Source organism: Apaloderma vittatum, unplaced genomic scaffold, assembly GCF_000703405.1.
Source record: "Apaloderma vittatum isolate BGI_N311 unplaced genomic scaffold, ASM70340v1 scaffold568, whole genome shotgun sequence".
Lineage (NCBI taxonomy): Eukaryota > Metazoa > Chordata > Aves > Trogoniformes > Trogonidae > Apaloderma > Apaloderma vittatum.
The window spans coordinates 17,690-45,632 of NW_009728791.1; the positions used below are offsets into that span (position 1 = coordinate 17,690).

At 38.9% G+C, this 27,943-nt stretch overlaps 1 protein-coding gene across 1 annotated transcript in view; it reads right to left on the reverse strand.

The window, feature by feature from the left end:
- LOC104277520 (guanine nucleotide exchange factor VAV3) overlaps positions 1 to 21,158 on the reverse strand; it is a gene marked incomplete at both ends in the record, with an annotated part of 37,526 nt that extends 16,368 nt beyond the window's left edge. Inside the window, 13 exons of the mRNA XM_009874177.1 lie at positions 2,554 to 2,663; positions 2,979 to 3,111; positions 3,476 to 3,561; positions 4,000 to 4,086; positions 6,585 to 6,653; positions 8,194 to 8,289; positions 9,685 to 9,784; positions 11,744 to 11,847; positions 15,252 to 15,320; positions 15,421 to 15,513; positions 18,382 to 18,490; positions 20,166 to 20,231; positions 21,100 to 21,158. Coding sequence (XP_009872479.1) covers positions 2,554 to 2,663; positions 2,979 to 3,111; positions 3,476 to 3,561; positions 4,000 to 4,086; positions 6,585 to 6,653; positions 8,194 to 8,289; positions 9,685 to 9,784; positions 11,744 to 11,847; positions 15,252 to 15,320; positions 15,421 to 15,513; positions 18,382 to 18,490; positions 20,166 to 20,231; positions 21,100 to 21,158 — 1,181 coding nt within the window. The remainder of the gene's footprint in view (positions 1 to 2,553; positions 2,664 to 2,978; positions 3,112 to 3,475; positions 3,562 to 3,999; positions 4,087 to 6,584; positions 6,654 to 8,193; positions 8,290 to 9,684; positions 9,785 to 11,743; positions 11,848 to 15,251; positions 15,321 to 15,420; positions 15,514 to 18,381; positions 18,491 to 20,165; positions 20,232 to 21,099) is intronic.
- Positions 21,159 to 27,943: the final 6,785 nt, after the last annotated feature.

Below are 27,943 nucleotides of genomic sequence, written 5' to 3' on the forward strand. Positions count from 1 at the left end.
CCTAAACCGAGCCCAGCTAGCAAAGCAGTGTTCTCCTCTGTTTCATACTTCATCAATAACAAGTTTCCCATATTCAGAGACAAACGCTCTTCTCAGGGGCACCAGCACCTCAACGGCAGGTGCCTTTTCAGCAATCTAACTACCATCACTGTTGTTCATACACTGGTATAAACATATTAGCAGCTAAAAAACAAAAATTAAGAATTATAGCCTAGCTAACATAGTTATGCCAATAAACATGTTTTAGTGGCAGCAAGGTTAATTTAAAAATAATAAGAGAAATCTTAATTTTTTCTCTTGTTACGTTCTTAGATTAACACTTGAACAAACCTGACTTCATAGAGGAGGCTATTCTGAACTGCATTGAAATTTCTGTCTGGAACTCAGTAAACGACATCATTTCTGATAATCAAGAAAGCATGTAATTCACCCCTTCCACTATGCTGCTTTTGCAGTCTCAGTAAAATTTTTAAGCGATGCGAAGTTTTTTGCGCATAGCAGCAGCAATTATAATTGAGTATGATGAATAATAGCCTAATTCCAATCATGGTTACTTCTCAAACTAGAATCACACTAGCACAGATAACCTACACAGTAGGCAATGAGACCCCTGAAAACAACCAATCAAACTAACCAACCAATTGTTCAAAACACTTGGCTTAGTTTACTCCCAAACACAAACTCTTGTGCCTCAGTGTGCATTAGGAATTAATTATCGCTACATACGGCGAGGTGTGCCTTGGGAGCACTGCTGAGGGAAACATGCTATAAAGTCAAACCCATGTAATGGAGTTGGCTGAAAGGTATAAAATCTTTAGAAAGCTTAAAAGCTCCCCATTGTTTTCAGTCCTAATGGTTATAAATATAAAGAAGTAAAAACATTGCCCAATGCAAATAATACCACTTCCGCCCCTTGCACCTCAGCCCTGACCCACAGCAACCCTGCTGCTCCCGTTCCCAAACCTCCCCATCGTGGCCTGCCATCACACGGGAAGAGGCGGAACCAGAGGTACGGGTTTCTGAGAAATACAAACACCCATACAAGACAAGGCTGACACGGCCACTCATTGTTTTCAGCATCCAACTCCATTGGCCCAAGAGGACAGAGGAGCATGTGAACTTGTCAGTCCCTCAGGTCCCGTTTGCTCTGCTCACACAGGGCAACAGGAAGAGCTCTGGAGCGCTGCACACAGCTGCACGCGCTCACCAGCCACACGGCAGTGTTGTGGGGAAAGGTCCTTCACAGAACCGTAAAAACTTTTGGGAGGAACCGAGGATATGTTCCTGGGAAAAAACATAGTGCTCTTGCTGCTCTCTTTAGCCCCTTAGCTAACTTTTGTTCAGTTTTATTGCACGCTGGGCCTGAGGAGTGATCGATAGTTGCAACACTGAAGCTGATAAATCCAAGTTCCTCATGTTTTTCATGCATGTTTTATTTATTTTTAAGTAAACATCCAGAACGACATTACAGGAGGTGCAGCAGGGAGTGCACAGGGACAGAAAGAGGCAAAGTACTCAGCTGTCTGCACACATAACAAATCCCCCACTATGCCACCTAGAAATTTTTGCCACAACATGACCTTTGTCTCCAATAAAAATCTGTGAGATGGGAACCCTAGCAAGCAGGCATTAAAACACCTGTCCAGCCCAAGCTCTCCTCTGTTATGGTTTCATTTAAATCATTAGCCCTCATCACACTAAGGTTTTAAAAATGCATATATATAGTGTCAAAGTGAGTTTCACTCAGCTCATAATAGCCTTTTTTCTGAATCCACACACCCTTACAATCACATCCTAACCAGTCTTTATTAATGCTGTCTCTCTATTTTTACTAGAAGTATCTCCCTCCTCCTCACACTTTTTTTTTAACATATAGTAAGCATCAGCCTGTCATCCAATTCCCTTGTTCACAAGTTTTAAATTTAATCAGAATACCTGAGGTGTCAATAATCATGTTTGTCTTCCTGACAAGAATCAGAAATGGAAATAATGCTCATGCTGCATAACAATGTGATCTGCAGTGCTGCATCTGAACAACTTGTTCAGAAGGCTAAAGCAATCTCCTTTCTTTGTTGAAAAAAGATACAAAGAAAATCAGTCTTTTGAAACTACATTTAATTAACCGAGCAACTTGATTGAGATACTACACAATAAATTACTTAAAAGCCACAAGAAGCCAGCATCCCCTCTCAAATCATCAGCATAGCATCACCTTTCAAAAAATATATTTCAACTAATTAAAAATGGGAGGGGGGAAAATGTCACTATTATGTTAGATATTTATTGTTAAAATAATTAATATTTCGCCTGGTTACTTAAGAGAGTATTACTAAAACAATCTTAGCAGCAAAGCTGGAAACTAATACATAGCCTAGAGCGCCCTCTTCCTTTTCCAAGAGAAGTTTCAGTGAACGTCAGTTTTTCCTCAGAAAGTTAAATAAAATAAATAAGTTGTGTTAAAAAAATCCAAACATGAAAGCAGTTCAACATAATTTAAGTGATATCTTTACACTGGTGATGAATGTGATTCCACTTTAATTAAAAAATACTTACAGAGCCATCTGAAATTGTTCAAGCCATTTTTTCTTCAAGTCTTTAGTTTTGCAATAAACTTCTAAACCATTCTGACCTTGGATATGAATGAGGTAGAAGCCGTAAGACCACTGCATGAAAAGATTGGTAATACGAAGGTCATCAGTTATGAAGAGTGAAAAAGAAAAAAAACAGAAGAAGCATTTGTCCCTTCCCCATATCTGGGGAATAGCAAGACCACAATACTGTGTTCGCCTGAGAACGACTTAAACATTTCAATTACACCAGAATAAACAAAGTTGAAATAAATCCCTAAATATTCACTGCAGCTTACATCTAAAACACAAAACACTGAACAAATTGTATATATATTCTGACCTCCTGCAAAATGCTTCAGATTGCTGCTAGAAATAGAAATTTTACATGAATTTGCATAAAATACTTACCTTCTTATTTTCTTTATCAGTAGTGGGGTTGTTTGTAATTTTATATTTCTGAAGATCGATTATTTCCTTCATTTCATAATTATCACCCCTCCGTTTGCAAACAATTACAGCTAGATCAAACAGGAAGATATGCCTAAGAAAATACAACAGAAACATGGTTAAAAACACTCCAGAAACGCCCCAAGTCTTACTTAACACACTTTGCCCGTGGCTCTTAAAATTTGGAAGATGAACAAGTAAACTACTGAATAACGAAACAAAACACACTGATGGTATTTTTGCTAAAAACTTAACTACTTGCAAGGGGGTTAGGTGATAGCTTAATAGCTAATTTTCCATGAATTGCTTTGCAAATTCACTTGGTAAAGTGTGGTTAGGCTCTGCGAATGACCACTGAAATGGACAGCATGCTCAAGATTCATCGAGCTGACCTCAAATCTAAAAGGAGTTACTTTGCAGGCTTTTTTAACAGTGAACAGCAGAAGTCATGCCATCACCTGTCTTGCCTGGCACGTTTGTCTAATGTAGTTATCCGGATTTCCCCATCACCTTGCGGTCTTCCATACTGTAAGAGGGAATGATTCTGAAACAGAAGGGATATGTATGATTCCATATAGCACAAGTGTCAAGATGACGACATATTCAAATGTTAGACCACTCACTCCTTTTGCCCTCAAATAAGGACTTTTCAGGCCTGAAACCACATGTTTTTTCCTATCATCTAAAGTAAATATAATGAAAAGCCAGTCCATTCCATTATCATCTTCTTTCTCATTACAAAAACACCTGAGTCATTGAACAACTACAAACCTTCAATTACGCAAATATAATGAACTACAGACCCCCAAAAGAGTAGAGATTTCTGTACTTAAATATTCATGTCATTCTAAACCAAGCAAAGCATACTTGCACTTAAATATTACTGAGAGTACTATAATCGCATGTGAAATAGGGAAAAATACATCCAACAATATCTGACCAAAAGTGACATAAAAAAAACATATAAAGGAGTATCGCATACCAAATTCTCTATCGATAGCTGAAACTGTCTAATTTCACGGAGCGTTTCATTATCTCTCTTCACTTCATTTACATATTGAGCCAAGTCCTAGAACACCAACAGAAAAAAGGGAGGGCAAAAAAATCTTTTAGATAATAGACCAATTCAATACATTATTCTGGCAAATTTATTTCTAATTTTGTCTTTGATTCTTCTGCATAGGTAGCCATTTGAAAAAAACATCATTTATTTTTAATGTTCAAGAGCTGTCAATATGTATGCCTAAATAAAGGAAAAAAACGACTCTGCGTATCTTCTATCTCCAACTGTATTTACGGTTTTCCTCATCACATGTATTGAGACTCAAATGTTGTAGCAAGAAAGAGGCAAACATAATAAAATGTAAAGAAGGGCTGATTTTTTTCTGAATTTCGTTAAGGTCGTCTTTTTCGAAATCAAGGACGGAAATGTAATTTATGTAGCACGCTGCTGACAACACAGTCAACAACATCCAATATCTATGAATAAGACAGAAGGTAAATAGAACCAGCACCTAAGGTGTGAACATATCTTAAGTCTGGGTGCGTATTAGGAGAGAAGCAGCTACTGCCCCAGTAGTAGGATCTTACTCTTACTGCTGCACAGCAGAGGGAGGCCATTAGACAGCAGATTTTAAAAGCAGCTTTTAATGGGATATATTACCTGAAGTCACAGGTTGAGATCATTACTGGGCCCTTTACAGTGCGTGTTCTGTGCCCATTTCACTGAAGCCTTTCAAATGCTCTGAACATGCTCGAGTAATACTGACAATTTGCTGGGGCTTCTCTGTTTAGGGCTGGAGATGGGGAGTGAGCAGGAGTGGTAATTGGTAAGGTCAGGGATGCTGAGAGCAGCAGCTGGAAAAGGCATTCTGATCTTCACAACTTGCTTTTGCAGTATCCCTTCAGTATGGTCACATATATGGAGGGTGGAAGAAAGATACATGTTCTTCCTGAGACGTTTTTAATCAGCATTTAAGAATAGCTGCAATCATTATGCCAGCTTCCCAAATGAATCTGTGCAGGATACACTCACACCAGTGTTAAAAGACTTAGTGCAGAAATTAAATAACCTCTTTTCTTGATACTGCAAGAAATCTGAGCACAAGCCCGCCTAGAATTTTCTTTCTTGGGAGGCATTACCACTCTGCTGGCAGTTTTTTCCAAAGACATTGTATTTTCAAGCAGACATGGCAGGATTTTTAGAAGTAACACATCAATGTTGCACAGTTACTTCTTCTACACTGGCAAGGACTGTTGTATGACACAGTAAATTGTAAGGGAGATGGTGATGCAACCTTAAGGAGAGATGCTCATACTTATGGTTTTTGTGGCTTGGAGGCACGTGGGTGGTGGCTTTTTGGTTTGTTTTTTTTAATTGGTTGGTTGTGTGCTGGCAGCAAGTACATAACTGCCACAGCCATTCTGCCAAGAGATTTCTTAATTGGTCTTCTATTTTCAGTCCAACAGCCACCAAAAGCAATGAAGCAAGTCAGGAAGCAGGAAAGAAAAAGTGAAGCAGGGAGGAATAAAAACCAGGGTTATTTTCCTAACCAGTTTGCAGCAGCCAGGGTGCATGGCTTGCCACTAGGCAGAAGCGACCACTGCGCATCCCTTTTATGGCACCTCTCTGGGGGAGCTTATCACAGTGGCTCTCTGCATCACTGCCCAAAACTGGATGACAAAAACGGGGAAGTAAAAATCTCATTTGTGAGCTCGCCTGTATTCCAGTCATTCAACGCAGACCGTTACATAATACGAGACGGCTGTGTGACCCAAAACTAAGTTAGTCTGACTTCAGACCGTAGACCATACGGATTACAACAGGAGGAGACAGGATCTATGTTATGTCGGCCTCCTTCCCCCTTTGCCCAAAAAGGACAGAAAAAAAAATTCACAATTCCAGCATGACTGTTGCAATTTCATGCTGTGAGGCCAACTGAAGCAGAACTGTGCTTCATTTGTGAATCTGTGCAGAGGAACACGTAACACGTTACCTCATGTATAAGGCAGTACAGCTATTCTATAGAGCATTTGTTTGTACCACTTACAGGGGAATACACAGTGATAGATTCTCTACCCTGAGAAAGACATAATTGCTTTCAAAGTAAAGCCACAGAGATCATATTAAGATGACAGGAAAAAGAAGTCTTGTAAAGATAGATAACTGCCTTCATCTCGCTGGGAAAACTACTGACCTTGATTAGAACTGACTTACACTGGTAGAAATATTCCTAAATATTCCTCTCTGGAAGCAAGACCAACATTATTGAAACGCCTGTTTTTCATCTCATTATCTGACAGCAAAATGATGTATAAGTAAAGTGAAATAAGAAAGTTCCATTTCATAAACCCTCCACTTCAGAAAACTACTGAACTTGTCTTGAGACTTGAGCAAAGCCTTCAGCTGTACACACTTGCCCTGACATACTCACAGAGCTCACCGTGACCTGTGAAAACACATTTGATCTGCTGTGAAGAACATCATCTCCTCCAGGAAAAACAGTTCTGAGCTACTATTTTAACAGCCAACAAAGACATAAATACTTCATCACCATGAATATTTACCTTCATCGCATCAAGTGCCAGTTTTAGATTTGCCTTCTCCATGGGATCAGCAGTGTGCTTCACCAGCTCCTGTGGACAGAGCAGTCATAACTTTTCATCCATTGTCTGTCAGTTTAAAAATTGAAGTTGTCATTGCTCATCCCCACACCCCCAGAAAAGAATTAAAAAAAGAAAAGCTAAAACTACTGCAAAATGAGAATTGGCAAGTGTTTATGACTGATTGCTGTAGAGCCTCAACACTGACTGTAGCTGACAATGAACCATCATTAGACACTGATTCGGTCTGTCGAGCACTTCAGACTCGCCAGATCAGATCATTTCTGTATGTGCACGCTGAAAGCACAGGTAAACACTTGAGTTCCCCTGCACGTCACTACACGGTACGTACACATCATCCCACACCAAAGCACGCAGAAAGGGCATGGACGCTGGCAATAAATTCTCAAGAAGCCACTGTCTCGTTACAGCTAAGACAGAGCTGAGTCCCAAGGCATACTTAAATCAAATGTAAATGTTTAAAGATTATTTTTTTTAGACATTTCCCTTACAGAAAATAAAGGGTTTTTTTTTGTTTTGTATGAAGTGAAAAAGTAATCTCTTGGGGAAACAGGTTATTTCTTCTTTATAATTTGAAAGAGAATTATACATTTCAGCTAACATAACCTGCTAAAGTCATAGGAAATGGAGTATTATACTTCACATTACAATTCTAATAATTTATTGGATATTTTCTTCCCAAGTCTATAAAATATTTCTTTGTTATACACCATATATAGCAGTGTCACACAGAACATAGTGACATATTGTATATCACCTTTTCAGCTTGATTAAAAAAATCATGACTCAGGTCTCATAAGTTTTTTTTTTAAAGCACTTGTACCATTAATTTTTTTTCCCCAATTTTCCATTGATCAAAATATTGATGACTCACAGAAATATTTCAAAAAATTTAATATTACAAAATGCATGTTGCTCTGCAAAGTCAAAATTATGCTTCACATACAAGTAGTAGATCTTTTTAAAACAACATTTTACAAGTATCAGCAGGGTTGACAGTCTAATATAGTAATATATTTCTTTGCAGCTGAACTAATGAGTCTCCTGGCACAGCTATCAAATTAAATTTATAAGACTCTCCACCCTTATTACAGGCTAACTGCAAAAGCTAATGCTTTGTGGGTTATAACCAGAAGCATTTCAAAATAAATATGGCTTTATTGTAATTTATGTCAGCGAAGAAGCATTTAAAAAGTATGCTGTATGTACGGTCCGGCTTGTTCTTTTGGAGGATAATGGTTCACATTTCTAAGTACCATGATTATAGCTCTGTGCTACTAACCATCTTAAACATACCAAGAATGAAAGGTTCAGATACTGAGGAAACAACTGTGGCTTATTCTTTTTTAACCCAGGTACACTTGAGCTCTGAGGAACACTCTCTGTAAGAAAACCCGCACTTGACTGGATTTTATTCAAACCAGTCTTAGATCTATGCAAATGTCAATCACCTCCCTTCAACAAAGACCTATAGCTCTCATTCTTACAATCCACTGATGACAAACAATTACAGCTTTGCTCCCAGCTCCCTAAAATTTCAAAAACAAAATACCTGGAGCAGCAAGTGATATTTTAGCACTCTCTGCATTGGAACGACTAGAAGATCCCGCAATGTAAATTTCCCATTATTGGCCCTCTTGGAACATTCCTAGTTCAAAGCAGAAGAAAGAATAAGACAAGAGAGTTAGAAAACAAAAATATTGAAGTGATATATGTTAAAATTCAGCGATATATGGGCCAAGTAATTTTATTAAACTTGATAAAGAATATCAACAAAATGCAGCAAAACAGCTGATATGGCAATAATAATAGTTAAGCACAAAAGGACTGAGTCTAGACACTTGGCCTTAAACGTTTCAGGAACATGATAAAGAGTAGAATAAACATCACAAAGACTAAAGAAATTAGGTGTTCCATTGGGGAAAAAAAAAAAAGAAACCTACCTACCCAAAAAAGAAACATTACTTACCCAAGGCAGCAAATATTTTCCACTATCTTCAAAAAAAAAAAGCAAAAGATCTTGGAAACTACAAGCCAGTAGGCCAGTCAGTCTCACTTAAGCTCCTGCAAAAATTATGGAGCAAGCCCTTTTGGAAGCAATTTCTGGGGACATGAAGTAGGTGAGTGGAAACATCCACAGGTAAATCAGCACTTGAACTAATTGGCTGCTTTCCACAACAACATGCCTAGATCTGTAAATGGGTGCAGAGAGGCTACCTACTTTTCCAAGGCTTTCAAAAATCATCTCCCACAGCATCCTGATGTTATCCAGGCTGAGGTGTTATGCTCCACATGAACCAACTACTAGGTATATGAAAAACTGGCCAGATCACGAGGCTCAAAAAGAGCAGTGACTAATGGTTCCTACACTACATGAGGGACAGTTGCAAGCAGGGCTGCTCAGAAGTCTGTCCATGGACCTCTCTCATTTAGTATCTTCAGCAATAAACTGCAGGAAAAAACAGAGGACATCTACCGCTAGCGGCAGGATGGAAGGGCAGGTGACACTCCTCTGGGCCATGTCGAACAAGAACTTCACATGAAAGCAACAAGGCAAAGGGAGAGTCCTCCACCTGGCACGCATTAACCAAGAACACACTAACCCTGTGGGCTGACCAGCTCACGAGCAGCTCTGCTGGAAAGGACGGGGGTCATGGCAAGGAGCAAACCCTGTGTGGCTGTAGGACCAGCCTAGATGTCCCTCCCTATCTGAGTGATTCTGCAGTTCTGGGTTCTCAGCTGACATGTCACGATAAACAGAAGGGTATTGCTGATGATCACACTTCCCAAGAAAAATCCTAACCCTACTGATGTCATTAGCAAAACTCCATTCACTTCAGTGCCAGGATGTGTACTGCAAAAGCACACATACTCAATCGATCAGAGGCTCCCAAAAATGAAAAGGAAGAGAAATACATTCCCATATCAGCCCAGTTAGCTTGCCAACAGAAAGTTTGACTTGGATGAAAGCACGGCACATTCACACAAACACATTTTATTTATATATACATATGTGTATATACATATATTAAAAAAACAATACCTCTAACTTCAGTTTAACATCTTCTTTCGTCTTAGAGATGTTGTCTAAGCATGATATCGCTATCTCCACTTGACTGCAGTACTGTCCATAAATAACCAATCTAAATCAAAGCAAGAGATAAAGAATAAAATGAAGAATTGTTTATTTAAGAGCAATCCTTGATAATTTTTTCACAAATACACTGTTAATAATCCTCCTTTCAAAAGGAGCAGTGCCTAAAAAAGCAAAGATAGGATTTAGCCACAGACTTCCATGGGCAGTGTTAGTACAAAGAAGAATACTGGTGAGAACACAATTTTGATCTACCATCAAAATGCTGTAAAATCACTGCAATTTCCTTTAATACTCACATGTATATGTTCTGATAAAAATTCAAAAGCAGCATAACACTGCAGATTTCCAGGGCCACAACGAATAAATGCTGTAACACAGGCCTAAGAGGATTAATTACAGCTATCCTTTAAAGACCTTGTAGGTTACCCAGACTGATCCATCTCCAACAGTTTCTACCAGATATATCTCAGATCAGAATAATAGTGTATGAAAACTGTAGAAAATTTCAACGGCTGTCAAGGGCAGTAATGCTTCCTGAAGCAACCTGGTTTTAAGAGAGGAGTTTCTTGCCCCTGCGTGGAGTGCTTCTTTCTGCTAGTCCCATCACAAAGAGCTGTTTCCTTTCACCTTTTCATGTTTCTTGAGGTGACTCCTTCTGCTCTAAATCCATTTGAGGAGGGCTCCCATAAGCTTTCCATTGTAGTCTCCTAAATTTTTTTCTCTCATCTAATTTTTACCTTTCCCACACAAGCAAACTGAAAGTGATGATAATGATTTCACACTTACCACTTCTGATTACTTTTAATCACTACATGGTTAAGACACAGAGACTACCTCTATCTGTTTCCTTTTTGTACAACATAAACGTGAGGCTTCTTCTCAGTGTCCTTTGTTCCCCCTCTAGCACACATTTCAGACCTACTTTTCAAAGATCAGCGCTTTCCAGAATAACTTCTTGCCCCCTAATTCCCCTCTAGAGCAGCAGAAAGCCTTACGGCCTGGGAAATAACTATGTCCTGCTCCAACATAAAAGCTGAGACAGAGGGTCTCTCAAGGCAAGACAGTTTATGTGCAGCCTGGAAAACCCTCCTCCCTCCGAAAACAACTCTCCCGTCTGAACGTTTTCTGGATGCTGCTGTCCAATTTCTCACAAGCCTGTTATTACTGCAACAATCCTCCTTCCCCATCACCCTCAAGCAAATCCAATTAGCTCCCACAGGTCTTTCCTGCTCTGCTTCCAGAAAGAACTAATTTTTAACCACAACCCAAGGGTTACTTCAAGGTAGGTCAGCGCTGCAGCCCACAGTGCAAGTGTGTTTCAGCTAAGTACCACAGGCATGTAAGTTCAGCTCTACAGTCCGACAGCTCTTCAGTGCTGGCACAGAAAACAATCTGAAAACATGGGTTAAAAACCTGGCAATTAGCCTACAGGGCATGGCATGCTGCCACAGCTATCCTGTTATCAGCTTGGCTGTTTTTCGCAGTTTGAAGGCAGAGCGTGTTTGCTTTACCATCACACCTTTGACTGCAGAGGACATCTAGTCTTCTCTTCTTTTTCTGCATTCAAGTTATGAACTCTGCTGTTTTCTTTAACCTGGAATAGCTTTTATATATATATATATATCCTTGCTCTATTTTACCTCTTCTTCCCTTTTTATAACATTTTATCTGTTAATCAATACAGGTTTGATGCTGTAAAATACCTGAGATTATATGCATTAAAAAAGAAAAAAAAAAGCTATGCAAAATAAGCTATTTAAAGATTTCTTATAGACGTTATCTGTCAATGTAACAATATTGCCAAAAGTGGAAGTAAGAAAAGGAGGGGCTCATATGGCAATAGGTTGCATTTTTACTTCAGCCTCAAAATACCAAATACTGGCTTCATAAGTGTACTGACATCAAATTAAATCCTGTGTCAGAAATATTCAAACAAAAATATGGTAAAATACTTTACCGAAGCAAGCAGAGATTATTCAAATTAGTAAGAGTGCATAAGCCTTACCTTTCCTTGTAGCTTATAAAAATTTGATACAGGTTCTGATCATTTTTGTTAATAATGGAATCGTTTATGTCCTGTGTTAGATTTCTGTGAATTTTCACCAAATCCTTAAAAAAAGTAACAGGGAAGGGAAAGGTTTTTTAAAGACAGAACAACTTAAGGCTTTGAACATAAAAATAAATTATTTCATGTTAGAACTCCTAATAAATTGGAGAACAGATCATTTGAGAGCAGAAGGTAACTTCAAGGGTTGCCACATCTTCCATATACTGCACAAGAAAAACTGAACTCCAAGAACCACCCATTGAAGACCAATTTATTCAGGCTTCGAATGTGCACTCTTAATTCATCTTCATTTTATAATGATAATTTTAGAATTAAGCAAGTCAAGTAAATGCTTTAGTGACAAGATAAAGTAACGATTCATGTCCCTGAGCTGCGAAAAATTAGTTTCATACATTACATTGCTCAATTAGTGATGTTCTAGTGCTAAGTTACCTGCAATCATAATGAGTTTCCCAATACAGCAGGCAAGCAATGGCTGAAAGGCAAGAATATTGCAGAAAGATTTGCTCCCTGAGCATAGCAGTAACTCACCTTACTTGTTCACTGTTATAGAAAAATCATTAAGCAACTATAGGACAGTACATCAGCCTTAATACTGTATGGATACTATCAGATAACACACAAGAAATTAAGTTAAAGTAGGTAAAAGTTTCAAAATCAGGATAACTGACCAAGTGGTCAGACCACTGCAATGAAAAACAGAGAAATCTTGTAAAAGCCACTGAAGATGGTTTAATACAGTAGGTGACACACTACAAAAATATGCAATACTGAGCTGCGAACTAAATGAAAACATTCCACTTCACACTCATGAAATATGCACAAGTATGCACAAGGTCAATCGTATCACAGGTGAGGGAGCAAAAACTTAAAACAGATCAGATTCAGTTGCTACTAATTGTACAGCCATCTCCTCAAAACCTTAAGGTGCAAACAAGATGTTGTTATAGAAATGCTTCCCCATTAATATATTACAGGAGCACATTTTCTGATGAATGCAAGGGACTCCACTAAGCAAAGTCCCTGAAAAATAGCTTAAATCTCAGGAACTCAAAAAGACATTTTGTCTCTTATCTCCAATTCAAAGTCAAGTTTTTAATTAAACTGATGCTAACACCATTAAAAGCTAATACAAGTTCTAACACTGGAGTATCTGTTACACGTAATTCCATCCCTCCCTCCCTCTCCATGATGACATATACACGTGAATTCAAATGCATGCACAGGCATACATACAAATGTATCTATACATGTGTGCACATGTACATACAAATGCATATATATATATATATATATATAAACATAGGTACACAAATACAAACACAAATTTAAAGTCATACATATATTTTATAGGACAGAACCTTGAAGTGTAATGATTTGTCCTTAGACTGATGAATAGCTTGGGGTGGGGTTAGTTTGGGGTGGGGTTTTTTCTTAAAAAATTATTGTAACATCAGATGATTTTTGTCCAGCAAGCATTTTTCAGTGTCTATATAAGGAATTTAGCATCACCCTAAAGCACCGATCCTTGCCCACAACCCTTAAACAGAGGTAAATCCACGTGTTCCGAGAACACTGCACTTGCTCTCCGCATCAGAGCTTGCTGTGGAGCTCTATGTAACAGCTACTTTTAGTCTAAGACAAGCTTCCGCTGCCCTCCAGCCTTCCTGCCGAGGAACTGCCACAGAGACAAGGTCTGAGGACACAAAGCATTTGCACATGTTTTTGGTTTAGGCAAGCCCTGTATTCCTTTTCATTTTGCCAGATGCCTATGAAAGGTTACCGGAGCCAGAAACAAGCACCATCTTGTAACGGCAGAATACTGAACGCTGGTAAAGAAAAGCAAAGTAAAAGAACCTAAGTATAGCAGTTTGTGTCTTCCTAGACTCAAACAGGTTTTGTTCTCCTCTTTTCTGATCCCCTTACATTGCTTTAACAAGTAGCAAGTGGGCTGACCTCTCCGTGCTTGCAGTGTGCAAACCCTTTTTCTACCCCTGTGCAGTGCTCCACGGTGGTTGCCATTAGGTCTCTCGATGCACTAAGTCAACATGCTTGGGCACACGGAGCCTTAGGAAAGAGGTTTACAGTAACAACATCAGGGCCTTATTTGCAACGAATATGAAATGTTAATGTAGAACAGAACATAAATTTGTTTTCACAAGCAAAGGGATCTCTATGGGCAGCTGCCATATTTCAAGACGGCAAGTATAGGTTACCGCTACCATAGAATCCTAGACTGGCCTAGGCTGGAAGGGAACTCAGAGATCATTTAATCCAATGTCCCTGTCATGGGCAGGGACGCCTCTCAACTAGATCAGGCAACACATGGGGGCTGAACGGGGATTGAACCTGCGACCTTGGCGTTATCAGCACCACGCTCTGACTGAGCTAACCGGCCCCCTATGTGGGGTAGTATTTTGGACTAATATTCAAAGAGAAGGAAATTACAACAATTGAGATTCAGGGTGAAAACATCACCAGCAGAACAAATACAACCAGGTATCAGTTATCATCATGAGCGTAATGACTGTTGGAATTCAGCTTCTGTCAGGATGGTGCCGGAACAGCAACTAAAACGTTGTTACAGACCAGGTTCCGACAATAAAAAAATCCCCATCACCACTTCCTACAGCCCCAAGAGCCTGAGGGACATGCCAGAAATGACCAAAACAGGCAAAAAAAGGTTGCATATGGTCCATGGGCCACACTCCAGAGACTCTTTCTTTATGGTGTGCCTCAGAAGAGAACATTCCTTTCATTTGCCTCTGTTGAAAGAGGCTTCAGACCATTCCTGATGTCTTCCCTTAAAGGCAGGTTCAGATCTGCTGAATACCTACATCAACTAAAAATTTATGTAAATTGTCATAGTATTATTAGGCCAAAAACGGAAGAAAATAATAATCACAGAAACTTTTATTATTTCAGTCAAATAAAGAGGTCTCTTAGATACTTCACCAAGGATTTCCTTATCGTTTCCAGCACCAGATTCTGGATCCAAAATTGTGAGTTATCTTAACTTTACAATGTCTTCGATGTCAACAGAGCCAGGGTAGATACAAGGATTTGCAAAGAAACTACAGAAATCCCCACAAAAGCACCACTCAGCACGCAGCAGTAGGCAACCTATCAGTCACAACTTGGTATCGTCACTAAAATACATTAGAAGATAACTCATCTTCTATAAATTATTAGCTTCCACGGGTCAAAGACACTCCAGTTTAAAGTCATTCACTAGCTGAGATGATAATACCATTTCTTTTATCTATCCCCTTAAAGCAGAAAAAAAATGAAACCACGTGCACATCTTTATCAACTACCCTAATATCGACATAAACCCATCGTGCACCACATTTCAACTAATCATTGTGTGCACTAACATACAACACAAATAGATCATAACTAGCTGTGAACCTTAGAACTGTTCATTAAATGTGCAAGTACTTACAGGAATGTTGATGAAAACAGTATCAAACTCTGTTGCTGACAGAAACCTTTTCAATGGCACCATGAAAAACTGCAAGGAAAAATAATGCATGCATACAACCATTATATCATTATATTTTCTAGACTGTTACAAAAGTAGTTAAGTTACAATGCTAGAAGCAGTATCTTACTTTCTCTATTGATTCCAGAGTTTCAGTGTATTTCTCTTCAGTTTGCTTTATTTCAGCAAGACAACAGCTTCTTATGTCATTTTCAGTACATTTCTGCAATTACAATGGAGTCAAGTTTAAAGTCATTAACAGGCACCTAATGGATAACAAATGTATTTATTTGTTTAGAATTAAGCAATTAGGATAACTGCTTCCTGAAATTTTCTGAGTACTGCAGCCTGCAAAGATGATAGCAATAACCAGGAATATTTCTATGTTCAATTAGCTCATGACTGTAAGAGTTTCACTAAAATTCAGCATCAAAGGAATATTATGAAAAGTTAATGTTTAGACATAATACGCTGAACACTCTGCATGTACTTTGGAAGCTGAAATACAAGGTCACATGGAATTTACATTCAGATTGAGAAATCTTATTTAAAATACTCAGCAGTTAATAATTCCATTAAATTTAATGGGGCTAAATCATTTAAGTAACTTTGCATTGCCATAAATACTGGATTCACTCTAATCCCTGCACTTATTTACAGGGGTTTTTTCCCTTTTAATTCTCAAGGGGAGCTTTCTCTTCAGACACAATGTGAGTATGTCCTCGAATCAGGAAGTACAGTGACCTCTAAGGTCAGCCCTTTCGTAGCTATGCATGGGTCTTCAAGGCAACTCTGAGATTTTTCCACCTAAAACTCCAGATGTGTAGGAATTAGAAGTAATTATCAGCACAGGCTCTATCAAAATAGTTTACAAGCACTCTTGCTGAAGATGAGGGGTTTTTTTAAATGTTACAGCTTCAATAACTTGCTAACCTGATTTCAAATAAAAGAGTAAACACCTAGAAGAAGGTATGGAAGCATTCTGTCAAGCAAGACTTAAAACATCTAAGACGTAAAGGTCAGTTTGCAGATCTGACACAGTAACTAGATAGGCTGTTACAATTAAAAGAATTGATCCAAACCCTTTTCTCCAAAATCAAGAGCAAGCAGTGGCTTAATAACTAACAGCATTATCACATCCTTTTTGAAGTCTATTTATCAGTTTGTAATATCCTCCCAAGGTATCCTTCAGCATATCCCTGACTTACCCTCTTTCACCCAGCACAGGGAAACCACAGACTGCACCTAAGAGACCTGATGATGAGATTCAGGAGTCAGGACTAGAAACTTCATACTACAGTTCTTTTGACTCAGAAAAAGACTTCCAGCTTTTGAATACAAGACTTTTCTCCTCCAGAAACAGCAAAACTTCTAGACCGAAATCTTAACAACTAGCTCTCAGTATATCCAACTGCTAGACTCCTTCCACTCCCTCTCTTTGCTGTCAGGCTGCCTGACCCAGCTGGTGAGCACAGCAAGCAGCAGCCCACACTTGAGCTGCCCAGGAGCCACGTCGAGCTCCTACAATATTCCATGGCGACCTACGAAGAGTAGGAAAAGCATTCCTATTGCCCAGACTAGATGTCAGGTTGCAAATCATACAGGCACTGATGGTACTTCTGTTTGCTGCTTTGACATAACCCTTTTACCCTTCTCTGTCTGCCTCCACGTGAGTCTAGAAGCAGCTCCTGCAACTGCAACGTGGCTTCTCACTTTCAACTACCAGGTGCCGCGTTATCTCAGAAATTACTCTCTAAAACTCAATTTGGGGGTTGTTAATTTTCACACAACAAACACTACAGTGCTATCCTCATAAGCTGTAGACAGAGGTAAACATTTTGCAAAAATACAGTCATTATCAGTAGAAACACATTTTGTGAGCATCATCGGATGACGAACCTCATCTCAAAGTCTACCATTTATCCCCAAATTCTTTGGCGGGGAGAAGCAGGCACTGTCACAGTTAATCACAGTTAATTAATCTCAAGGAAGTATTAGAATTTAACATGACTCAGGCTTCTAGTTATTTTTCATCTTTACCTCTGTGAGCTTAATAGTGTTCAAATTCCTTGCAGTATTGACAGCAACATAGAAGTTGTTTTAGCCAATAGTGAGTTTATACCCATTCACAAAATGTGGGGGTTTGTTATTCACCAACTCTCACAGGAGCAATGCAAACAAAATCCTGGGATTCCACTTAAAAGCACTGACTTGACCCAAACAGATCTTTTACATGGGCACTTTTATCAGAAATTAAGATATTAACCTCCCACCTGTACCAGAAACTTTGAGAATTTGAGGGCAATAAATGAAAGGAGGGAGACAGTAAAAAAAAAAGGGTGAATACCAGTACAAGTGAGAAAAATTGCCTTTGAAGGTCAGCTACTGCTAAAAAATATTTAGCAGAACAGTTTACCTCCCAAGATAATGACAATAAAATCAAGGATGAGGGCTGCTACTGGAGACTTTTCAATGTATCGGGTTCTTCTAAAAATCTACATGAAGACTGCCCTCTGCTAGCGTTTTCATGTGCAAGGAATTCTCCCATAGGACACAAAGGAAAGAACTGCACAAAGTCATCACATTAGCATGCAGCGCATTTATAAACCTGAGAGGGAATTATCATAAACCACAGATCAAAGACAACGTGGTTGAATAAGCAGGAATTTCAACAGTATGAAACAATGATCAGTTGTCCTTGTTAGATTAGTTGTCCAAATTACAGCTGAAACAGGTGCATTTCACAGTATTATAACTTCATTTTGGAATTAGAACACTTTGAAGTAAGCAGTTGATTTAATCACTTTTAAAATAGCTGGTATATCTTACTATGACAAACCTAACAACATAAGTAATTATCATATTTCATTTTAAAATTACATTTCATTTTAAAAATTACCACAGTTAACATTCACCCCTTTGCTAAAACAGCCTGCAAAGTCTTACATTGGAGGTCATGAGAGCTCCAGATGGAACTGAGCATGAGTGAAGTTTCAGTGAAACTAACTATAAAGAGGTAATTTCATTAAAACCAACTTTCAAAAAATGTAATTCTTAGTGTTCAAAAATAGCTAGGAATTCGAAAACGTACAGGTTGCTGTGCTGCTTCATCTTTCATTAGGTCTTCATAAACCTCCCCACCTTCATCTTCTCCATAGACGCAATCATACAACTCCTCATCTTCATCGACAGCAGTTTCACTGAAAGAAAAAGACAATTACAAAAAAAAAAAAATTACAAAAAAAAAAAAAAAAAAGCTGTGCAGCACAGGCCAGTCACCATCAGCTCTGCAAGGCACCAGTCCTTTTTAGGGTTTCCACAGTCTCTTATGAAGATAGTACTTCTTGAAGTGTGACAGCATGTAATTGAGACAGCATGTAATTATAAATTTCAGTGAGGCAAAAGAAGATATAAAAACCTCAATTTCTTTGGTATGATTTCTTACCTGTTTTTATATAAAAATGAAAGACCATCTCACAGTACTGAATTCGTATACCTATTCAGGAACTGGCAGAAATACTATTTTCAAACAGTGCTAACGCCACCACATCTAAGTGATGCAAACATCACCTTCAGCATACTTGGGTTTCAGAAGAGACTGCAACTCCTCCTCACTCTCTACAACTACCTGAAACGACATTGTAGAGAGGATGGTGCTGGTCTCTTCTCATGGGTAATTAATGCCAGAAAAATGAGAATGGCTTCAAACTGCAACATGGGAGGGTTAGACTGGACACCAGGAAATTTTTTTTCACAGAAAGAGTAGTCAGACCTTGGAACAGGCTGCGCAGGGAGGGGGTGGAGTCCCCATCCCTGGAGGTGTTTAAAGGTCGTTTAGATGTGGTGTTGGGGGAGATGGGTTAGGGGTGAGCTTTGTAGGGTAGGTTCATGGTTGGACTTCATGATCCCAAGGGTCTTTTCCAACCTGAATGATTCTATGATTCCTACCTTCTGCACGTGCAGCTATACGGAGTGCAAAGCAGCTATCTATGGGACGGCCAGTCAGACACAGGAAACAAGAACAAGTTTGCAGGGAAGGTGACAGAGCAACTGATGCCAACCATGCTGGCGACTTCCTTCTTTACAGGAAGTCAAGAAACAAGATCACGGCATGAACGGCAGCTGCTTCACCACATTGCAGGAAGAGACAGGCAACGTGACAAGATGAACACCAGCAAGGTGAGCACTAGCGAACTTTGAGCTTTAGGACAATGAGCTCTTATCCTAGCTCCTGTCCAACGTTCCTGCCAACGGATCTTGAGAGATCCCAGCCATTGCATACAAAAGTCTTTCTTCCTTTTTTACGCCCAGATGTGTTTATCTTATCAGTCTGCAAAATAAAGCTGCCATCTACTATTCACTACTACACTGTATATCATGTCCATCTTACTTGTACTTCAAAACCAATGCAAAAATCAGCAATAATTAATAATTCTGCAAATACTTACCCAGAGAGGTAAATTCACTCTTATGAGGAATTTAATTGCCTGTAGGCAAAGAACCCACTTAAATTATGATTTTCTTGAATTATGCAGTTTCTTTGCAAGTTCAAGGCACCTTTCCTGGGTCCCTTACAACCAAGATTGTAATTCTATGAAAGACTTCTCATAGCACAAACAGATAATTTAAAAATGCATTCATGATTTCCTTTACTACCAGCACTCTCTACGAACTATGCTTCCTTATAAATGTATTAAAAGTGTTCAGATAAGCTTGCAGAATTAATCCTTTCTGGTCAGCATAATGGCCAACAAAATCTTTTTTAAAATCAAATAAATACTCCATTCTCGTTCAAACTATGTGTTCTGTAATGTCATAGAAATAATAGCATGCAACTGAAAGTCTAAGTTTTTAGCTTAAAGATTTACAACATACTCTATTAAATCAGGAAGACCTTTGTAGACATCTTCATCATCAACGCTTTCTTCTGTAGGGAAGGGCCTGTAGAAAGAAAAAGAATGTGAATTATATACAGCACTACTAGAGTTTAGTCACACAGTGAGTTGTAATTTGGTTTCCAAAGTTCTCACACAGATTATTGTATGTTAACATGTTTGCACGATCCTCTCTTTCTCTGATGAGCAATATATACGTATTTAGACTTCTATACATGGATTGATACTTCATATAATAAAAACCTCTATTGGATGAGGTTGCTATAAATTACCACTAATACAGATCACTGTCAGTTTTTCAACCAAGACTGTTAACTACTCTTTTTAGCACAGGACATGGATTACAGGACTGGCTATGAAATTATGTCTATGTTTTAAAAACATCATCCATTTATATATGACTGCTGAATTAAACCATTCAAAAAGATAGACAACACCAAAGCATGAAGCCTTTCACATTCCCTCACAGGCCACAGTTACAGTTTATGAGGTTTGGTTTGGTTGGGACTTTGTTTCTTTCTGAAAATTAGAACGTCACAAACTTAGCAGTTTTGCTGATTTTTAGAAAAAAGAAAGAAGATAAAATCCATTTGCTTTCACAGAGATCTGCACCGCATCAGCCTGATGTACAATCATCCATGCACCACAATTACCACACAAGTTCTGTGATACTAACTGCTCATTTGTTTACCTTGGGTTTCAGCACAAGGAGGAAATATAGTTCAGTAATTGTACCAAAGTAGAAGATAACTGTCAAAGCTCCTTACAGGTCCAGAGCCTTGGCTGGCTGTCGACTGGGCAATGTGGCTTACAATCAGAGAAGTTCTTACTGGGGCACACTGCCTCTGACAACCTTTCCAAGGAGCATCATGCATGAGGGATTATTCCCACCGCCGAGTACAACCATGACATACCTTATTCCCGTGCCTAGCGCAATAGGAGTGCGAGAAAGCTTTGAAAGTGTTTCTATCACCTGGAGAAGAAGGAAAGAGAAACCACAATTAGTTGTAGAACAGAAGCAATTAAATATTTTCTTTTGGTTTTGCTTAATTATCAGCAACAACACTTCACGTCAAATGATAAACAGACAGAGAATCTGTCTGCATCGAATATTGAGCGCACTGAACTTGCACGAATATCCCATGAGCTTTTGTGCTGGGGGATGTGATAGGAGCACAAGGAGGAAAAGGCAAATTTCTTATTTATAAGTTTTAGCACAAGTAGTGGATTTAAAACTGGGTCACGTATGTCACAAATATTAAATTTACAACTGAACCTGGGGGCAACTGTAATAAGTTTTATCTTTCAGACTGCTCTGAAGATTTTATTATTATTATTACTGTAGCTCCAAACAGAAAATCCGAAAAGCGTTAATTTAAGCTTTTCCAAACACTGGCCAGAAGAGGGAGCCAAATCCAAATCAGCAAAGCCACGTTTTTCAGACTGGCTTAAAGCATTAGTTTCAGAACACTGCAGCAGTCTGGAAGATCTCACTCTAAGACAGTACCTCCTGTAAGCACACAAAGTTCTGCAATAAGCAGGAGAGAACATCAAGGAGAGTAGGATAAATGTACGTTGTCACAGACACGGGGTTATTTAGCTGTCAGCTATGAAAATAGAAGACCAACTTTGCTGTTTGTTTGTTCTCTTTGTCACGAATAGTTTCTCTTATTTTAAGCACTATCAGATTGGCAAATTTTATATGCTAGAAAGAGGGGAAAAGCAAAAAGACACCCTGTATGAATTTCCGTACTGTCGATGACAAGGGTCCCCTGAACTTCCTAGAAGTTTCAGGTTGGGTCTTCACAACTTAAAACCCATATTAAATTGAAGTCTCCAAAGATATTTTTGGAAGTATCGAAATTCAGAATAGCAACCCTGTGTTCCATGAGCACTTGGCAATAATCTCTACAATTAAAACTGTTTACTTTTGAAGTTCTAATTACAAGACTAACCCGACCATAAAACCCAGAGTAAAAAGTACATCTCCCAAAGGAAGGACAATGACATGTTTACACAGGAGAATGACAAAGTAAAAACCACAGATAATAATCACCAACTACAGCCCTAAAACTGAAGTTAAAAAGTCTTCAAAATAAATCAGGTCTCAGCCACATGAGTAAAATTCAGAATTAAACTTATACAACTCCTGTGAAAGGAACATTCCAGGTTCATTTAAGCTGCTGTGAAAATTAATGTCACCGAAAAAACTGGTTTAGCCTTACAGAGAAGTCAAAGAATAATGAAAACAAATAAATACGCTACGAATATAATCAAAGGTGTGGGCACATTAGTTCTGCTAAAAATAGAACTGCAATACAATCTAGCGTAGATTCTTGAAATTACGAATGAAAGCTGATTGAAATAAAGTTAATTTAAAATTATTTCATATCAGTCAAAAGGTCAAAAAGGAATAAAAGACTCCTTTTAAAAGAAGTCCTGCTGTTGCAGGGAATTTTGTTTTCTGCACCAGAGGAAAACCTGCCTCTGCACCCCAGGACTGCTAAGCCACATGAGACAAGAGACCGTGGGAAGTTAACTGACAAATCAATAGCCAGCAAAATCATCTGTCCTGACAGATGGGCAAACATTGATGGGCAAAATCACAGGAAAACAGGCTTCATGATTATTGAAACAGAGGGCGGCAAGTCTGATGAACTAAATATCCCTTTCTTGTTTCAACGTGTTATTTCCCAGCACACAGAAAAAATTCTTGCAAGCTATTCCACCCACACAAACCCTTTTCCTTAGAGGGATTCTCATTTATCTAGTATAATCAAAATCCAGTAGAAGTATGGCTTACTCTTCACAGCTAATAATGGTTGCTTCAAGATAACACAAAAAAGATCTGTACAAGGAAAAAAAAGTATGAACTTTGGGAATATAACTAGCAAATACTATTCCCAAAATGTGCTATAACTCTTCCAAGAATGGAAATCTTGGGAGGGAGAAGTGAGCGCAGAGAGAAAAAGAAAAAACCACACACACTGAGAAAGGCGGAGAAGTGTTTACGAGAACATGCACAGACAGAAAAGGAGAAAGGCACTATCTGACTAGAGACAACAGAAAACTACTAATAATTTTCACTCCTCGTAGAATGAAGAAGGTCTGGCACTGCAGGAAAAACAAACTCGTGGTAGGAAGCCAACAGGCAGATTTTTAGCAAAACCTGAGCACTGCATAACCCACTAAGAAGAAAACGGCAATCATCACACCAGCTGGCAGCATCTCGGACACACTCTGCATTGTGTCACACTGTGGGATACAGCCCGGCCACGCTGGCTTCACAGAAGGGGAAAGGTTAATAGGCAAGAGATCACTATCGTTCTATTTCAAAACAGTTAAGAACTTCAGACTTAGTGAGTATCCTAGTGTATATTTAAGATTTAAATATGTGTCTGAAAACAGCCAAAACTTCCACGAAATAAAAGGTAATGCTTGCCCACTGACTGCTCCTATTAAAGCACAGCTTAAAACAGTGCTCTGTCAAGAAACAGAACAGTTTCTACTGAGGGGTCTTTTACTTGCTGTTAAAAAATTCTGAGAAAATATCAGGAATACTGAAGTAAACACACATAAAACTACCACTTCTGGTCAACACACTATTTAAACATCACAAACACGTAAATATATTTGCTCCAACATGAAGCAAGGCAAAAAAAATTCTCCTTCCAAAGGAAATTTGAGTTCTTTGGTTCTAAGTCAGTGCAAAGAGTTCCCAAACTTCCTGGTCCATGGGCAAGGTCACAGATACCTATGGACCAAATTGTTGAAAAACAGAGTTTCAACAGACGTTCATCAAAACAAGCAAACTAAACGTAGCAAAACATCTGCTTTGCAAACAACTGATGGACTCAGGAGTTTCCAGAAGAGTGCTAGTTTGAAGATCTACACAGCTGGCATGAGGGAAGCTAAAATATAGTGCAATACCAAACTGGAAAATTACAGTGTACCATACACACAGTAGTCCATAACATTCAATTTCACACTTTTCATGTGCTTTTTTTGCCTTTCTCTGCTCCTTTCAGCAGAGCTTTATACTCTTTTACTCATTTAACCCTAAATGACTGTCCAGTTCTCTTCCAATGCAAGGACTCAGATGCATCTGTAGCCTAGAGACTAAACTGGATCTTAGCCAAAGTGCAGAAGTGCAAAACTCCTTGCTTGTACAAAGGCCAGAACAACAGGGCTTCCATGGCTGCCTCTGCTCTGCACAAACAAATGTACCAAGGGTTGCAGGGCCTTTTTACACCCCCCATTACTAGGAACAGGCAGTGAAAACTAAATACCAAGTGAAGACTGGCATTTGTGTTCTGGCTAGCTACAACACATGAAAGTGGGGGGGGGGGGGGGGAAGGAAACGCAACATTTGTATTCCAGAACATCCTGCAATGACTACATCCCTCCACACTGGAAAACTCAGTAATTATATGACTCTCCTCCAGCAAATATGAAATTGGGAGATGTTAGCAAGAGACTTTCAGGCACAAAAGGAAGCCCCACCTGCAGCAGCCTCGATTTGGCTCCTTTGCACCAACTAATGGTGTCAGATAGACGTTAAGGCAGTCTTCAGAAGTCACAGAAAGCTATGCTTGCTTCAAGGAGATGTGAACATCCAAGTTTATTTTTCAGTACATCGTCAGTTCATGCAACATATGACAGAGGATTCAAACCTACAGCTCTCTAAGGGGAAGCACAGACCAAGTGGTGTTGCTCTTCATTCATGTTTCGGGCACAGCTGGCAAGAGACAACGGTCTCACGCTACACATTAACTTCTTATTTTATGATCTACCAACAGCAAATTTTCTTTTGGCTCAGCATTTATTATTGTTTCACTCGACTTACTGTTGCAGGTCAGGCTCTCCAGTTGATGTAAGCACTTTCATACTCCTTGCCAAAACATTATTTTGTAATTTCCTGCAGCTCTACTCTTCAGTAAATCACATCAGATATTCCTCCGCACATTTACAGCAGCAGTACACTAGAGGGACTATTTCACTTCTTTCCATAGCACTGGTGTGTCTGAATTTAAAATGTGCCTTATTAAGTATTTTGGCAGGGGTCATTTTTACTCTTGTTTCTTAAGAAAGAACTTACAAATCACGCTGCTCAAGAACAAAGTACGCTTTAAAAATACCTTGCCCCTTTTAGAAGAAACAGAAGTAAATCATTTTGCAACTCTCTCTCTCCCCAGACAGGCAACATTTCCTTATAACTGACAGCAGCCACCAGGACAAGGACCCTATTTTTATTTCTGGTGTTTACCTAAACTGAAAGCATGAAGCGATCACTAAATGTTGATGGCAACAGTTTCATAGTTTATGCCAGTAAAACCTAGAAAGACTCATTTGTGGGTTAGCTCTTCAAAGCAACTGGTTCCATGTATGCATTGAAATGAGGATATGTTTTTCTAAGACACAGTTAAAAGTCAACAAGAATTCACAACCATATTACTTATCAAAGGAGGGGATTTGTTGTTTTGTTTTTCAAAATCTGTGCATCTAGCTTTTTGTTGAAATCTTTGCTTTGACTCTAGCAGATACATACACATACATTAACATAACATAAAGCAATTATTTGCCAGTGAAAAATATTCCCAATACCAACCTACTTGGACATCCTAATTTTCAATACATACACATGTTTCTTTCCAAACGGGTCTTATTTTACATCATCAAATTCTGAGGAACAATAATTTAAAAAAAAAATCTTCAATTATAACAGAAAATTAATCCCTCAGAGAGCTGATAAACTCCTTGACTATAGTCTGTCTCTCTGCCAGCTTCTGGGTTAGAAGAGTGATCTCGAGCACTTTTATAGTCAAGAAAACTTCAGATCTCTACATACATGTCTGTAACATGCTCATGAACTCTGTAACTGACTCTGAAACAATTCTGTTTGGCTGACTTTCAGTTATATAACAGTACAGCAGTGTAAGTAGTATATAAAAATAATACCTGTTTTACATGTAGCTCTAAATGCTCTCAAGCTCAGGTCTACATATGAAGAGCCAAATGGCTGCATAATTCTGGTTTAGGTACCACAATCTCAAAAGGAAACCACAGAGATGCTATTTGCTTTCTTAGAGAAGTGAACATACCTGTATTTTGTTATTGAGAAAGAAGGATGTTTTTCTGTCCATGCTTGACAAAATCTTAGCATCCTTCACTTCTGCATGCAATAGCAGTATAATTAACCATTGTCATGTCAGGAATCGATTCCTTCAAAAGTCTGTCTCGAGAACACTCAAATTTCCATTGGCAAAGGCAGCATTTGAGAAATACATGAGAAATACTACACTCCGTTCTGCATGAGCTTCCAACTGGCTTCCAAGTAAGATTTATCAGTAAGACAACCATGAATATAAAATGGTTACATATATTTTTGACTACTTATGAAGGCTACATTACATTTTCTGTGGGTTTTTTCCTCGCTTCCTAACCTGAAAACATTGACTGAAAGAAAAGCATATTGGGTTTGATATGATAAATATCAAAGGAGTTAATTTGTTGAAGAAATTGACCCTACAATCTTTTAAAGACTCAAATTAGGAGTACTGAAGGGTAGTAGGGAGTCTTGAGATATGCACGCGCACTTACTAATAATCTGAATATATACATAAACTGCCCAGACCTCTGGACAGATTATGAGATCCAAAAAGCTAATGCAAATAGAAATCCAATGTTCACAGAGAAAACAGACACACTCTGCATCACTAGGGTAAGGCTCTTTTGAGGCCAATTCCAAGGGTCTCACATCCAGGAACACTTCAAAGTCAGAACTGCTACTCATGCTCACATGCTGAGTGAGTTTTCATTAAGCTGTTTTCAATCAGAAATCATAGAATCATAGAACAATTCAGGTTGGAAAAGACCCTTGGGATCATCGAGTTCAACCATTGACCCTACACTACAAGTTCACCCCTAAACCATATCACCCAACATCACATCTAAGCGACACTTGAACACATCCAGGGATGGTGACTCAACCACCTCCCCAGGCAATCTGTTCCAATGTCTGACCACTCTTTCCGTGAAGAATTTCTTCGTAATGTCCAGCCTAAACTTGCCCTGTTGCAACTTGCAACCATTCCCCCTGGTTCTGTCCCTAATTCCCTGTGAGAAGAGACCAGCATCAACCTCTCTACAATGTCCTTTCAAGTGATTGTAGAGCATGATGAGGTCCTCCCTCAGCCTCCTCTTTGTCAAACTGAACAGACCCAGCTCCCTCAATCGCTCCTCATAAGGTCTGTTCTCCAGGCCCTTCACCAGCTTTGTTGCCCTCTTCTGCACTCGCTCCAACACCTCGATATCTCTCCTATACTGAGGTGACCAAAACTGAACACAATACTCGAGGTGCGGCCTCACCAGTGCTGAGAGGGACAATCACCTCCCAGATTGGAAAGACCTCTCAGATTGGAAAGAGAAGGGCAAAAAAAACTAGAAAAAGAGAAATTATCATTTTGTGTCTGTCATTCAGAGATAAGATGACATTGCTATACATAAAAATATCCTCAAATTGAAATGAAGAAAGAATGTTTATCATTTGCTACTCTGCAGTTTAACAGGCCTCGGATACCCCAGTTGGTACAGAAAGGAGGGGAAGTAAGTATCTGAATGTTTTACCATAATCCATCATCAACTTTTGAACGAAAAGACCTCTTCCGCATTTAACTTTGCTGATAGATGTGAAAAAGGACATGTAGCCAGAAAACTCCAGGGTGATTACACAACTGCTGAGCTAATGAGTGTATTATT